We start from the raw sequence: 16548 nt of genomic DNA on the forward strand, positions 1-16548 counted from the left end.
TTGTTAGTAGTATTTCAATGTTACAAGAATCGTCAATTATATAATTTCAAACCACGTGCCCACTTTTTACCCGAAATTATACTGTCCCATTATTATCGAAAATTATTACCTACTGATAATATAAATAATAAGGTACACTTATTTTATATTTTTTCGTAAGATAATTAATAATTAGTACTTAATAATAACATCGGACATATAAATTACATAAGATCTGACCGATAAAATTTAATTGCTATAGAAAATTTTCTACAGTTTTAATTTTGGTAAATAATTAAAAAAATTATTTGAGTTCTTTCTAAAATAAACCGGAGATTAACAAAAAAAAATGTGATTATACAAGTTTAATTAATTTGCCGATATAATATTTTATTCAGAATGGACAAAGAACCAGTTTGTGTATGCATAGACCAGTTGCAGGTCAGTCGTATATATAATGCAGAACTGAAATAATTTTTTCAATGTTCAGACGCTAATCGATATCGCTTAGATGAATTTTAATTAATAAGAATCTGACAGCTTTTTAGATTAAGTTCGAATCCATCAAGTATTCATGAGATATCAGTCTCCATATATTTTGAATTTAATAGCTCGGAAATTAAATACTCAAATTAATGTTTCGTATTTTGAAAATTAATAAAGGCTGTTCATTTAACCCGAAAATAGAGATCGAAAATATATCTTTCAATTAAATAAGAGCATTAAAAGTTAAAATATTCTATGAATATAGCTTCCGAAATCTTTTGGATCAAATTTCTTATGCACTTCATTAATTTCTAACAAGGATGTACTAAAATATAGGAATTTGATCCAAATTATTCAAAAACAAATATACATAGTTTTGCTTTCATTAATTGTTCAGATGTATGTACATAAGGTTCGGCTAATTATGTTATTTTAATACAAAATGGAATTAATAATGAAAATGGTCAAATTTTTTAAAACAACTATTGAAGCTCGATCTGTCGTTTTAGAGTAATACATCGTACATTGTAATATCTACAGATGGTAACTCTTTATTTTTACGTATCACAGATCCAGTAACCAAGAGACGCTCAATATTCCTTCTCTTCCCTACCCTGATAACCAGTTGAGCTCAATTTTTCGTAAACCAATACAAGTTACGTGCTATTTGTCGTAAAATTGAGCTCAACTGGTTATCGGAGTGACAGCCAAGCTAGCAGCAAGCTAACGACATGCTACTGCAGCTTGTCGTCAATTGGAACGCAAAAGGGCTTTTCCATAAGTTGACAACTGGAGGCCTATTTGTCATCAACTTAATTGTAACTAATTGACACCAACTTTCTGACCAGAAATTCTTGTCATCAGTGAGAATGTCTCATGACAAAAGCAAGGACCGTAGGTAAGCTAGTACCCTGATAGCATAATTGATGGCAACTTGGCGTCAAATTGGTGCCAAAAATTGGCAATTCCATAAATTAACGGAAAGTTGCCTTCAATTTTCTCAGAAACTTAACTGATATCAAAATACCGACTACATCTATTTTATACATTTTTATTAGTTCAATTGTCAAGTATTACAATAATTAAAATATAATTCATCACAAAAAAGGTATACTTTATTACTTTCGAATATAAATCTATGTATCTATACATACTGAAAACAATAAATGAAAAAAAAAATAATAACACATCTATTTAGCTCAATACCTTCCAGATCGTCCGTCTCTCCCTTTATCATCTCTACCCCCCTTGCGCCTTTCTTTCGATCGTGATCGTCGCTCACGCGATCGTGACCTCCGTTTTCGGTCCCGACCCCGCGATTTTGAGCGCGATCGCGACCGTCCTTTGCCGCCCTTCCTACGACTATATAAGTATCGTCTCAGTTCTCGAGAAATGGGTTTCAGGTGCATGAAGTTGCAAAATCCTGATCTAGTACATTCACTGAAAAACATCGAGATCAGAGGTGATAAAATTTTATTTTATAACAAATTAATTTATTTAAATGCAAATTAATTACCCCATTTCATATTGACGGCAACATGCCTCCCGAAAATCGGTAACTGGTGACAACTCAGCGTAAACAGGTCTGCCTCCAAACCAGCGGTTATTTAAATTGCTAACAGCCTTTTCAGCATCCTCTTCACGACGAAATTTAATATAAACATTCCCAACCAAATGATCACCCAAATTATCGCACACGTTCATTTCTTCAATTTCACCATACTTATCCTCGCACTCAACAAATACATCCTCAAAAAAATTATCATAATGCTCTTGCATTTCTTCATCACTTACATTGGCAACCACTAAAATAAATTTATCATCAACGATTAATACTTTGTATTTCTATTTAACAATAATTAAAAACTTTTCCTAATTTCAGGCATTATAAATTTGAACTATGTCATAAATTCACAAGTATGTTTTCAAATTTCGTTAAACTTATCTAGTTTTTTAATTGTATTCGACAAATTCTTTCAATTCTAAATACTTTCTAATTAATCTAGTAAACAGATTTTACAATATTAATAATTTCAAAAAATTTAGGATTTCATTTTTAATGACCTAGCCCTAAAATTCCAAGCTGTATTTTTATAGTTTGCAAAAATTGACATAGTCTGAAATTTACGCTGTATTTTAAAAATCAAATTATTAATTATTATGCATTCTAAAAATTTCAAATTATAAATAATTTTAATAACATTAAGACTTACGATGTGAGCCATCTGCACTTTTTGCAGAATTTTGTGGATTAACATAAAGATTTTGCAGCAAACATGTCTTAAAAAATCAATATTTTTTTAAAATTTTAATTTATACAAATAAACTATGAAAATATAACTCAAAATTTGGCAATTATAATTTTACCTGACTGAATGTTGGTTTGTTATGAATTCGTGAACACCTATCACCGTGACGACAGGCTCCGATTTTGAAGTAGAAGGAGCAATTAACTCTATGATATTAAAAATATCCAATAAAAAATGTATAGAGATACTTATTAATTATACTAATTGATATTATAATTAAAAATAACTATTAAAATACACTTACTTATCTTTTTCGGTACCGAAAATTGACGCGAGATACTCAGCCATGGTTGGAGTATTTTTTAAAAATCGTTGCGGTTATTAACAAGTTATAAATAAACATTAAAAAAAGTTTAAGACTGATGCATACAAATAATCTTGCATTGCTTACACGACGCCCACGACGCCAAAATGTCTATTACAACGTATGACATTTCTTTTTGTCAAACAAAATGGCAATTGTACAAAGAAAAATACCCTAGATTCTGAGAAAACGCTTGGATGGGAACCAAACTTCAGATGGCGCTAGAAGTACAAAAACAAATCAACATTGCGGCCTTCTTTATCATCAAAAAACGTATATAAACATGCTATTTCAACGTATGTAGGTACACATATATGTAATCGTAATATACAATAATTTTGAATTAAAAGTGCAGGTAGGGGTGTATGCATGTATGTTTCAGTCAGTAGATTGATTTACACTTGCAGCAGGTTGTGATGACTCATCACGAAAACGAATCTATATTATGACAGACGTATGCACGCTACTATGTATTTGCTACAACTGTAATTTGCATATTGTAGAGTTTTGAGTGGGGTAGTACACGAGAAAAACGTTTGAATCATGATTACGGGCGATTTTTATTGATAAAAATTACATCTAGGGTGGTCGTAGACAGACCGTATGACTCATCTAATCGATTTAATTTTTATTTGCATTATGAATATTTTATTTTTTGCCCTAAATATAAATTTCCGGGCTCAATCGAAAAAGTAACATGTAGATTTTTCAATAATGTTAAATAGAATAGAAATACTAAAAATTTTTTATGAAGTATTCTAATAAATTTTACTTATTTTTCCGATCAATTCTATTTTTCATTAATTCTCATAATTAAAAATGAGTGGGACAAATTTACTCCTAAAATTTTAAGACCTCGAGGATATCTTCGAATCAAGTCTTACGAATGAACTCTAGCCCAAAGAAATGATGGAAAAAAAATTTTTCCCATCATCGAGTCCTGAGTCTAGATTTTCTATAGAGTTTCTTAGATGGCGAACCGGACCAAATTTAAGACATTTTTTGGACGTTTGACTGCCTCGAAGGTATCCGAAGTCTTCTGGATAAACAGAGACGTTACTCGACAAAAATAAACAGCAATTTATAAATTAAAAGTATGTTTTATTATTTTTCATATGAAAAAAAATATTCAATAAAAATTTAATGTAATTTATCAGAAATTTTTTGGTAATCAGTCAGTTTTTTTGCATTATTTACTAAAGTTAAAAATTAAATCAGAAACTCCATAATATTTGCTCGAGTTTCACGAACAATAGTGAAATAAAAATAAAATTTTTCGTAAACTTGTTGATAAAACAAGGACGTTGTCCGATAAAAAATAAATTTTTATCACTTATAAAAAGCTGACTAATATAAATCTCACATGTCAAGAGTAGAGATTTTTCTTTATCAGTTATCACCAACTCTCGTTCTCTGCATCATATATGTGTAATATTATTTCAAGAAAAAAAAAAAAAAACAAAAAATAAACAATATATGATTCAACGAATGCGACTATGTGACGAAAGCGACCAATTACTGCATCAGCAAGTAGTGTAAATAATTATTTTCAACTAGTACCGTATTACAGTTTTCTCACGTAAACTTCATTTATATTTACATTTATAAATACAATAACTCGGATAAGAGATTTAAAAATAACAATTGCTTACATAGTTGTTAAGGATGGTCGCGTGTCCCGATTCGTCATAATTCGACGCAAAACAAACCGCGAAAATATAATTACAAAAAGATTAAAACAATAAACATAAACTTATTTTCTCAAATATACAATTAATGATAATTATAAATAATAACAATCATACAATTTAGTCATAAAGAGAAACGTCATGCACCGGAAGATAATAAAAAGTTTATTTTCACACTATAATATTTCATTTAGAAAAATTTTTTTTTTTATTGAAGGTGTGCGTCATCTATACAATCCACCTTTTAAGTTAATTAATTGCTAATTAATTTGTTATAGAAATTTATCACATTTTTTTTTTATTTTTTAGGCGCAGTCAATTTTTCTGACCCAATAAAAATAATTATTTTATTGATCATTATTTGAATATAAATAAATTTTTTATCTCAACTTCAAAGTGCATTTGTACGAAATTTTATTTTGGAGTCGGAAAAAAAAATTAACAAATTTTTTTTTTTAATTCTTAAATTGCAGTTAGAAAATGGCAATAGATTTGATTAAAAAAAAATAGAATAATTAAATAAATAAATAATATAGACAACTGTTCCCGAAGAAGGCGCAGGCGCTCCCGTGGGCCGGGAAATTGCGAGCTGGGGAGGTCAGCGTTCAAGCGCCAGCTGAGCAGTCTATTAGTCCACGCGCGATCGTTGCAGTGTAAGCACGTTTATTTGTTATTACACTGCATAAATAAGTAATAAATCATAACAAATATACTAATCAGCCGCAATAAATAAACAAAATAATTAGCCCGGTACCACGAAAGAGACAAATAAATAAATAATTATTTTCAATTCAGACAAATCGTCAATAAATAATTGATTACATTTTTATCGCTGGTTTAAATTCGCATCAAGATACGCAAGATTGCCGCGGTAAAAAGTTACAAGAGGTCAAGAGGAGTGACAATCGATAGAAAGGTCTCCTCTCGTGTCTGAAGGTCACGGATTCATTAGAATCTGCGCTACAGACTGCTGGGAATTATCGGGCGACCTTGAGAGCCTGGCCCAGGACCAGGAGGAGAGGGCGTCAGCCGAGATTTAGATAAAGGAGCTGAGCTGGACTCAAGGAGTGTTGGATAGAAGATTCTAATTGAGAATAAAAAAGAGCACTAAATTATCATAATGCCGGCAGACGCAGAGCTCAGCACTATTCTCAGTCGAAGACAGAAAATTAATGAAGACTTGGAAGAAGGCAAAGAAGTTAAAAAACAGTACAAATTTGTCAACGTGTACACCGAATTCCACGAGCTATCTCGCCGAGAGATAAAGCAGTACGAGCAGACCTTCAATAGGTAAATTTTTATCTTTCAATATTTATACTCTTACTTAACATTGTTTTATGGTTAACAAAATAAAAATATAAATATAAGTTTATATGGTTAAAACATCGATAACTTCCGCACAAGGATACCTGCGCAGGTGTTGTAGATCGAAGGTCGACTATTGCTTTGTATTATTGTTCCATTTAACCCGCTGACTTATTATTGTCTTGAAATTGTTACGGGTATTTTTTTTTCTTTGTAATTTCTTTGGAACATTGAATTATTGTTCAGCTTCCGGATACGATCCTACAAATGCATTTACTCTCTCTCTCTTCAATAACAATCGTACATAAAAATTTTATTATTCAAAAGTTAAAATTATTTCCGTCTATAATTGACACCGAGAGCTCCACGATAGCTCATTATAAATTCTGAATTAATTATTAATCCATATTAATGTATTTGTACAGTACATACTTTGCTCATTGTAAAATATGATAGACTAATTTTATAAGCAAACGTTAAAATCTATTTTAAAATTTACTAGTTTACATTTAATTTAAAAGTCACTAAAATTTAAACTGAATAAAAGTTTAATTTAATTAAAATTTAATATCAAATTTTGATAAATAAATAATTATTATTAATTAATTTAAAAATGAAAGCAAATAAATTTAATTGTATATATATGGATTAAAAATGTCAAGAAACGTGTCACACAAGTTTTTCGTATATACTTTCTCTCAATTTGACAAGATAAAAGACACTTAAATATATATACACTGTATCTGATACTGTGGACCCAATTCAGCTTTGTGCGAATAAATATATAGATATAAATAAATCCAACGTTTGCTTTTATTTTTTACGTCTGCCCAAATTCGTCGAAAGCTCGTTTACAAAAAATGATGTTTATAATTTGCATCCGACTTACTTATATCTAAATTTACAAATCCTTAAATAAACAACTAGTCCCTTTGCTCATTAAACCGTCCGATGATAATACAAGAGTTTATATTAAATATTACCCAAACTTTCTATATAATAACTATGGAGGAATATAAGCGCGCGCTGTTATGGATGTATACAATTGTTCGTTAAATAGTTATTATGTTTACTTATTTATGTACAGTTCTATTTATGTGAATTACTGTTTTCATACAAATAACCCATAACTCCTTTATTGTAACGGTCGGAAAATAAAACAGATTAAAATTATTTTCACAAAACATCCCGTTTAACTTTATTCAACTGGAACACCAGAATTTATTTTTATATATTATCTCAACTGAGATCTTTTGCTCCGTTTTTATTATTGAGTGTTTGATAACTCAACGTACGTAACTGATATATGGATTATATAAAATTCAATTAAGATATCAAGTGGAAATTTAATCTTGATATTAAAATAATCAATCGTATTAAATCCACTGATACATTTTAAAAATCCAGAGTGCATGGATTTTATTTCTACTCAAATTCAGTCCATCACTGGGAGTTTTTTTTCAGCGGAGTTTCAGAGTGGAGTCTAATTAAATCCGCATTTACTCTGATTCGAAATTTTAATATTCAAATAAATTTCTTTCGGAGTTAATTTCACTCCGAATCAGATCCGCGTTCCCTTTGAAAAATTTTTACGGCGTATCCCAAATAAATAATAAATTTTTAATATTTTATTTTAAATAAATAAAAAATAAACTAATTTCAGATGTCGAATTTATGTCAAATTCTATTAATAAATACATAATATCTCTATTTTAAATCTGCATACTAAATTCCGTGGGCGGTCAATAACCTGGACTTCTAGAAATACTTTAAACTCTGATGACTCAGAAATATTTAAATAATTAATTTCATTCTATTAAAATTTACAAAACTTTACACCAATTTCGATCAATACGTACCTCCAATTATAGAAACACCCATTCAGAAAATTACAAACAATTTTATATATATATATATATAGTATAATACATATTTAAAGCCTATAGCTAAAAAAATGTAAAGCGAAATGTGCAGGAAACACCTGGCTGCTAAAAATTTAGCTCATTGTTAAAGGTTTACTGTACACTAGTCGTAAAATTCCTAAAAATCTACCTGACCAGCATGAGCATATTTTTCGAGAATGCATTGTTGAACCTACCAGCGTCCAAGCCTACAATTTACATCTTAAATCTTAAAATATCCTCAGCTAGCAGTAAAAAAAAATTACCCGAATAAAATACAAGATACGAAGAAAGTTCTAGCAACTTTAAGTGTCCAGACCGTAACAGAACAATAACTGCAGTCATGGCTTGTAGTTGTAGTTAAAAAATAACTTTATTATCTTCAATATATGTGATATTTAATACTTCAAGTTGAGTACTTGCATTAGCGTTTATAAATGTATGAATACATATATGTGTAATAAAAATTACAACTGCATTGTAACTCTTAGTAATGTGACGCATTTGAGATTCATAACATAAAACTATCACATTGCTGGTATCATATGACAGATTAACACCTTCACTCTCAGTATTACGTATATAAATACAGAGTCTGTACTCTATTCTACTCATCTAGACAACGCACATTATTATTATTATCACTGAGATCTACATATATGTATACCTGTCGTTATTAATCATTTTTCAACGACACCCACACGTTTTAAAAAAAAAACTCCGTAATTAATTCTCACCATTCTTGTTTTCATGGCCACTAATATATTAATTGCTCGATGACTACTAAACATCAATTATCATTTTGTTTAAATTTAATCTCTCTAGTAATTAGACATTTTTAAAAAATTCTACGCGCCAATTTAAGCAAAGAAAGTTAAGCTAAAAATATTGTTTGATAAATAAATAAGGCGTAAAATTAACTTATTGATGTAAAACCGCAGCAATGATTAGTGACAACAGTTTAGTTTGTGTTAACAAGATCTATAACTCGGCTGACTAGCTCCCTGACCTCGGCGACCAACGAACCGGGCGCTTCCTGGTCCGTTTAATTAAAATACTGCAATCAGGTCGTTCCCCTTGTTTGCCCTGATTTTAAAACATGACGTCTGACTTCCCTTCTCATCGAATTGTCACACGTAAATAATATATATGTATATTAAACAATAATTGTGATTGTCATATATTTATATGAGCAATCAAAAAATTATTTATATTTTTTTTACTTTATTTAAATAATTAATTTGACAGAGTGATCTCAATCTCGATTAATTATTCAAAGCATGAGTTCGCTCCGTTATAAGACCGAATTATGCATTTAGAATAGTAAATATTGTTTAAAAATTTTATTAATAATAATTGTACGCCGATGTAATTATATAACTTTTTTATCCTGATTTAATTTGGTAGGTTAAATATAAATTTCAAAATAGCGGAAGTTATTTTAGAATAAAATGCATTAAAATAGTATCATGTTTACCTCCACGACGAAGATCTCCTACCGCGAGCTTATGGAAAATTTTTAAGTATATATATATATATGTATGATCCCGTCCTGCGATATATTTATGCATGTAATAGTATACGAGCTAAATTCGGTCATCCAGAATTAACTTGACCGCGATTAATAATAATAAACATTTAATAAAGTTCTGTGAGCAATAGTGTAACGGCTACAATAAATTTTAATCGATATGATAAATTAACTTAGCCACGTATCGTCATATTACATTAGTGCCGATAATTGATAATTAATATGACCGATATTAAAACCTATTGTACCTAGTGGTAATAAATTAATTTAATAAAATCCATTAAAGTAATTAAAAAAAATGATAAATTGTTATTTCAATGACTTTCCTCGCATTCATAAACATGAAGTAACTCTCGTTTTTGCTTTCTATTCATGAGTTTTGTCAGCGCGGAGAGTAACGTGAATTAAATGCTAATGACAAATGAAAGTACGCATGTATAAAATATATCTCTTATCTCGTCATATGTCGAGGTAAATATAAATATATATAAAGATGTTCGGAGTATGTACATACAATCAATCGATAAATTGACAACGGAGTAAATGATAAATTGAGTAACCGGAAACGATCAAAACTTACACATTAATTCCATTAACGTTAACGGTATAAATAAAACCAGTAATCCTAGATTCCATGCGCTTTTGTCTGCAATTTGCTGTCAATTTACCAGCTCTATTCAAGCAAGTCGATAAACAATAGACAATATAAGTAATACTACAAATAACAATAAAACTAAGTGCTCTATTTGCATTTATGGTATTAGAAAAAAACAATATATATACACTACAATTAAAATTAAAAAAAAAAAATTTGTGGCCTTTTAATGCTGCGGTGCCCATAAATTTAATTTCGATTGTAAACATATAATTTTATGTTTTTATAATATGCTCGTTTTACGCTTTTATTACCATAATTGTTGACCTGAAGGACAAAGTGTAATTGTCAATAAAATAAACTTTTGGTTTAAATATTTTCTCTTCCCACTGTTGAGTTTATATGCATATAGATAATATATAATTTAGATTATGTCTATATATAAAATAAACGGTGAAAAAATATAAAAAGAAAATTATTTCTCTACTTTCTTGGGTGTAGGTGAGATCACATTCGCTTTATATGCATTCTGTCTATTGTCTTTTCCGGGGATATCATGTATCGTATTCATATTTCATTTTTTAGAACTACGCTTTATGGGATTTTTATAGACTCGCATCTCGCGTGCTCCATAAACTAATTAAAAACTATGGGCAACTATTTTAATTCAGAGCTACAAGAGAGATGGCTAAATTAAAAAAAAAAAAAAAAAAAAAAAAAAACAATGAAATTCAGTCCAACTATTGTTTACTTTTAATGAAATATCGAAATTCAATAAATTTATATTTAATACAAAGTAAAAAAAAAATATCGAGTTTGTAGAATTTGAAATATTTTGTACAACACGGAAATAGATAATAGATTAAATAGAGTGTTCGGGCATAATACTGAATAATTTGTGTGCTGAGTAAATTAATATTAAATCAACACGTTGGAAGTTCGTGAATAAGTCATCGTTCGGATGGTAAAATTGTAATTTTAAATAAATTACGGGTACATATTTTTTTTCTTAACCACATAATAACGGAAGTAATTGTAAGTTTTCACTTTTATTATTATGTAGAGAAATTTTTTAAGATTTAACAATGATGATGCGCTAGTTTATTACACACGATTGATAATCGAAAGTTTAATTATAAAAATCATCTAGTGAATCTCATTTTCGATCCTCTTCCATCCCCCTATATGGCATTACGTAGAAAATAACGTTTGAAATTTTTTTTAATAATCATCATACCAGAAATTTTTCAATTTCATGGATATAATTATTTAACCTGCGCATTAATTTGATTTTTATCAATTACCATATTCACTAATTTTTTTAGTAATTTTATAAATTTCATTATTCCGGAAAATTTTCAGGCTAATTAGTCTTCAGTTAATTAACTTTTTTTTTTTGTACAAAAAAATTAATTATTAAATCTTTACTTCTTGCAATATATAAGAAGTTTACCTACAAAACAACGTCACGGAATTCACCTTGACCGAGTTCTGAGAGTATCAACATAAAATCTATAACCTGCACGAGATTCGCTCTTACTCCTAATTCTTTTACAATCAATATACTATCTTTCAAAAAGTATACGACGTAATTGACAACTTTACTGAATTTAATTCCGATATAAAGAATTACATCTATTTGAATAAATATTTGCATTAATTTTTTTTTTTTATTTATTAACTGATAAAAATTTTTCCGCCAGCATTTACAGCCGCAGTAACTAGTCTAAATAATAAAATCAATATTGCGTGATTGCTAATACGCGTATCAGTAATTATCGCTTTACATATTTAAAAAACAAAAACATCAAATTTATATATACGTGTACTTTTTAAAAGAGCTAGACAAGATAACATAAGTTTAGGTTTAAATTAATTAAAAAAAAAAAAACAAAAAATGATTTTCCCGTTAAATTATTTCCTGTGTATGCACTAGAAGAAAAGTCGAAGGAAAATCAATGCACGCGATGGTATTTCAAGGCTCCTAAGCTTATCGACTGCCTTCTTGCCATTCAACTATAATATCTGTGCCGAGACCTTTTATTTACCACGTTCGTCATGATGCACTTTGTTTATTATTATCTTAATAACCTTTCAAATTAAATTCCCATCTATAATTTAAATAAAAAAAAATAACAAAAAAAAAAAAAATAAAAGGAAGGAAAAAAGTTTATTATGAAATCTTTGTAATCTAGTGTTTTACCCAACATGATAAGATAAATAAATATTTAACTCAACTAGAATAATTTGAAGATTATCTAGTGAGATATTCAAACACAATAAAAAAATTTTAATATTTGTAACCAAAGACCCGATACTGAAGTTAGCCGACGTCTAATAATTTTTTGATTTTTTATAAGCGACAAATTATAAAAAAAAAAAATATTAAAAAAAATTGCACTTATAGTTTTTGAAATTTTCTATAAGTGCATATTTTCAAATTTTTTTTTTGTAACTAATTCGTTAAAAAAACAAAATCCGAAAATTGTTAATCGTCTGCTATCTTCAAGATCATCCTAAGACAGTTATCAAACTTTAAATTTTAATTTATCCTCATTTTAACATCGTAAATTACAATAAAAAATTGTAATTGCCTAAAATATTCATCATCTTTTGATTTTAAAATTAAAGAAAAAAATTTTGATTAAAATTTATAGGAGGATTTTCTTTAGAAAAAAAAAATGTTTAATCGGTAGGTGTTAAATCCGGAAGCTAAAAGAAATTTATAACTCAAGAGCTGCATTCACGATACTATACACGTGGGATAAACTTTTCCTGCAGTATTATCGATCACACATACAAATTACACACACATGCACAAGTATTGATATGACGGTAGCCTACGTTCCACATTTATAAGCCTTATCTATTACTCGGTCAAGTTTATTTAAGGACTAAACCTCAAAACCAAAATTTCCCTCAAGTTAATTACATTTACTACCAAATATTTTACCAGAAAGTTATAAAAAAAAAATAAATGCCTCTAGTCTTAAATATTTACGTCAGCTTCCAGGAAAGTGCGCATTTAAGCAGAGAATGTTAATTAATTTTTTTTTTCGATAATTCAAATAATAATAAAATATAATACTGGGGGAGATAAAAATTCGTTAGATAACAAATATATCATATTACAGTTGTAAAAGGTGTGGGTTAAAAATAAAAAAAATATGCGTCTGCAAACAGGATTTATGATGCAGTTCATGTTTTAAATTTTTCTATATAAAGACTCGCGAGGAATAATAAGACGTAATAAAAAGCAGTATACAAATATATCATTAATCGCTGGTTATTTTCTCGAATCGATCCATCCGCCAGGCAGTTGTCGTAAAACCTCTCAATTAAATGTTGATTATAATTTAAAAAAAAATATATCAGAAATATTTATATGATTAGCTGATTGTATAAATATTATTTATCATAAAAAATTTAATAATTTATAAATATCTACACAAATCCACTAAGATAAAGTGGCTTTAAATTCTTGCTGAAGGCAACTGGTTTTGTGCAAAACACGTAAGCAGAATATTAAACGGTTCGAGTACTTGACCATTACTGATGTAGCGTGAGTTACTTGAAAAGCAGTACAATTATTTTTCCAAAGCTATCAGTGTCCCGCAGGTCATGGATATATATTTTAAAATATACTCTATTATTTTTTACTATCACGATCGTCATTCATGTTTTAAAAGTCTACGAAGTTTCTCATAAGTTTTTATTTAAATTAAACTATTCCCGCCATTTAAAAAATAAAAAAAAAGTCTGATTTTTTTAAACTGAAATTATAAATTTAAATTTTTTCATTTGAATCCCGGTGTGACAAAATACTATTTATAATTTATATGAAGTCTAAGTGATGTAAAAAAATATGTAGCACGTTTCTTAGTGACAACTGCGTCATATCTTTTTTCTAGCCCGCGAAATATTTCGAAACTTAAGAATTACTTAAACCTTTTACAGAGACTCTACTTTGTACTATAATACTGTGCACTGTGTACTCACATTGTCGAGATATTTCGTCATTAACTATCGTTTTAATTCACGTGTGATTGCTCTGAGTTTATTTTTTAATAAAAAAAAACTATCAATTTTTTTACATTACGTCATTTTGATCATTAGTGTTTACTCTATGCTTCCTCTATATTTATAACTTTCTAATCTAATTTAAGGTTTAGCGACAATTATATGATAATCATTTCCATCAGTACATTATTTTTAATCTTTAACTTACAAAGTATCTCCTGAAAAAAAATTATTAAAATCTTGACCTTTTCGAAACCGCCGTAGGTTTAATTATTTTCAAATTTAAGATCTATATTGACTCACCATAGATCGATTTAGATCAATTTAGGTTCATGTAAAGTTTTTGAAATCTGAAGTTTTTTTTTAGGATACCGAAATCTCTTTTTTAAACAAATTTTAAATTTGTAGTTTAACATTTTTCCTTTTTTCAGCTTCGATTTACGTAAATCTAAATAATAAAAAAATTAAGCCCGAGTAGGATGCGGAATTTAGGTCTCTATAGATCTAAATTTTTTATTCCCGGAAGGAAAAGTTTAGTTTTAGCGGGCTGATGATAATCATTACCACATACTATCAGCGTATAACTGTTGTTATAAGATAAAATTATTAGGATTATACTTATTATTATTTTTATTTTTAGATTTGATGACGGACATGACGGATTTCTAGATTTAGCTGAGCTAAAAAGAATGATGGAAGTGTTGGGTGCACCTCAAACTCACTTGGGACTTAAAGCGATGATTAAGGAAGTTGATGAAGATGATGATGGTCGTATTTCTTTCCGCGAAGTGAGTCTAATTAATATCAAATAAAAAAAACTTGGTTTTGTATTTAAACTATTTTCAAACTCAAATTTTTTTTGTAAAAAATATTATAGAGAAATTGGTCATTATTAGTAATGTTATTAAACTAATTGCATTTATTGATTACTTCCGATATTTAAAAATATGATTAAAATTTTTTTTCAGTTTCTTTTAATTTATCGCAAAGCACGAGCTGGTGAATTGGAACAGGATTCTGGGCTTGGTCAACTAGCGCGACTTACTGAAGTTAATGTTGATGAAGTTGGAGTTAATGGTGCTAAGAATTTCTTCGAAGCTAAGGTAAGATTACTAAATATAAAAGAAATGAAAGTAAGAAAATGTTGATTGATTTTTTTTTCTTTTAGATTGAAGAATTGCGAAAATCGAGTAAATTTGAAAACGAAATACGAATGGAACAAGAAGAAAGGAAACGAGATGAAGAAGAAAAAGCACAAAGACGCGCACAATTTCGTCAGAAGGCTGCTATTTTTAATAATTAATTTTTAAATTTACGAATTTAATCAATTTACGATAACTACAAAATAAATTCCAGCAAAATCGAATATTTGGTTGCAATTTTACCGAAAAATTGTTTTGTTGATTTGATAAATTATATATAAAAATATATATAAAAAAATAACGTTGATGAATTTAAAAATTTAAAAAATGTTATCGTAAATTTAAATCAGAATTTCACAAAAATATATATAATTGTATATTCGTCTTATAGCTTTTAAGATAAAAATTGTATTTTTTATAGTAGCATTTAATTTGTATATGTTTTCGAGCTACAGTTTATTAACGCACGTTAATTATTATTAATTTTTTACTTGTGTATTATTTATATTAATTTTTTCTTGATAAATAATTGAAAAATCTTTTACTAATTTAAATTATTTTTTAAAATATTATATTAACTCGATTGTACGCTTCTGTATAATTAATTTGCAATCTCACTTTTAAAATGTACCTAATAAGTGTTTCAATATATCGTCTTGTAAATGTTCAAAAGTCGTGATAAAAAATATATATATATTTAAATGTATAAATTTGTTGTTCTAATAAAAAAATATATTTAACAGTAATAATTAAAAAATTACTCACTTAAATCGGCTTCCCGCCAAAAATTACAGCATCTCGGTTGTTCATCAGCAGAGATATTGAAGCTCCATATTATTATTGTCAGCAATCACTTCACAAACACTCACTCTAAATTCAAATCAACACTAAACACATCACTAATTAATAACTAAACATACTATTGCCACTAAAACTTTTTTTTTAAATTAATTACGCACTGAACACTTTTGCACTGCACTGATTCAAAGACCATTCTGAAGTTTGTAGACAATTGATAATTTTCAGATTTTTTTTTTCAACAAATAAATTAAAAAAAAAAAACTAAAAATATGCACATGTAGAAAATTGAAAAATCTATAGGTGCAATTTTTTGAAATATTTTTTTTTTTTAATTTATCGTTTTGAAGGAAATTCAAAAATTATCAGACATCGACCAACTTCAGTATCATATGCACACGACACTACTCACGGGCACAAAATTAAAAATTGAAATTTACATTTTTTTTGGAAATAAAAATTAATAATTTATAGATCAAAGTCATCACTA

The 16548-nt window shown here is 28.2% G+C and overlaps 2 protein-coding genes across 2 annotated transcripts; one reads left to right on the forward strand and one right to left on the reverse strand.

Annotated features, from left to right (window-relative positions):
- Positions 1 to 1500: 1500 nt before the first annotated feature.
- LOC103569747 (splicing factor U2af 38 kDa subunit) lies at positions 1501 to 3190 on the reverse strand. The gene is made up of 5 exons (XM_008547216.1): positions 3019 to 3190; positions 2833 to 2920; positions 2679 to 2745; positions 1982 to 2270; positions 1501 to 1905 (listed from the first exon to the last, which is right to left on the reverse strand). The coding sequence occupies exons 1-5, from the start codon at positions 3060 to 3062 to the stop codon at positions 1665 to 1667; spliced, it is 729 nt and encodes a 242-aa protein (XP_008545438.1). The 5' UTR covers positions 3063 to 3190; the 3' UTR covers positions 1501 to 1664.
- Positions 3191 to 5381: 2191 nt separating this feature from the next.
- Positions 5382 to 15735, forward strand: LOC103569746 (EF-hand domain-containing protein D2 homolog). The gene is made up of 4 exons (XM_008547215.2): positions 5382 to 6056; positions 14759 to 14906; positions 15087 to 15221; positions 15287 to 15735. The coding sequence occupies exons 1-4, from the start codon at positions 5887 to 5889 to the stop codon at positions 15419 to 15421; spliced, it is 588 nt and encodes a 195-aa protein (XP_008545437.1). The 5' UTR covers positions 5382 to 5886; the 3' UTR covers positions 15422 to 15735.
- The last annotated feature ends 813 nt before the right edge of the window (positions 15736 to 16548 follow it).

Source organism: Microplitis demolitor, chromosome 3 (genome assembly GCF_026212275.2).
Source record: "Microplitis demolitor isolate Queensland-Clemson2020A chromosome 3, iyMicDemo2.1a, whole genome shotgun sequence".
Lineage (NCBI taxonomy): Eukaryota > Metazoa > Arthropoda > Insecta > Hymenoptera > Braconidae > Microplitis > Microplitis demolitor.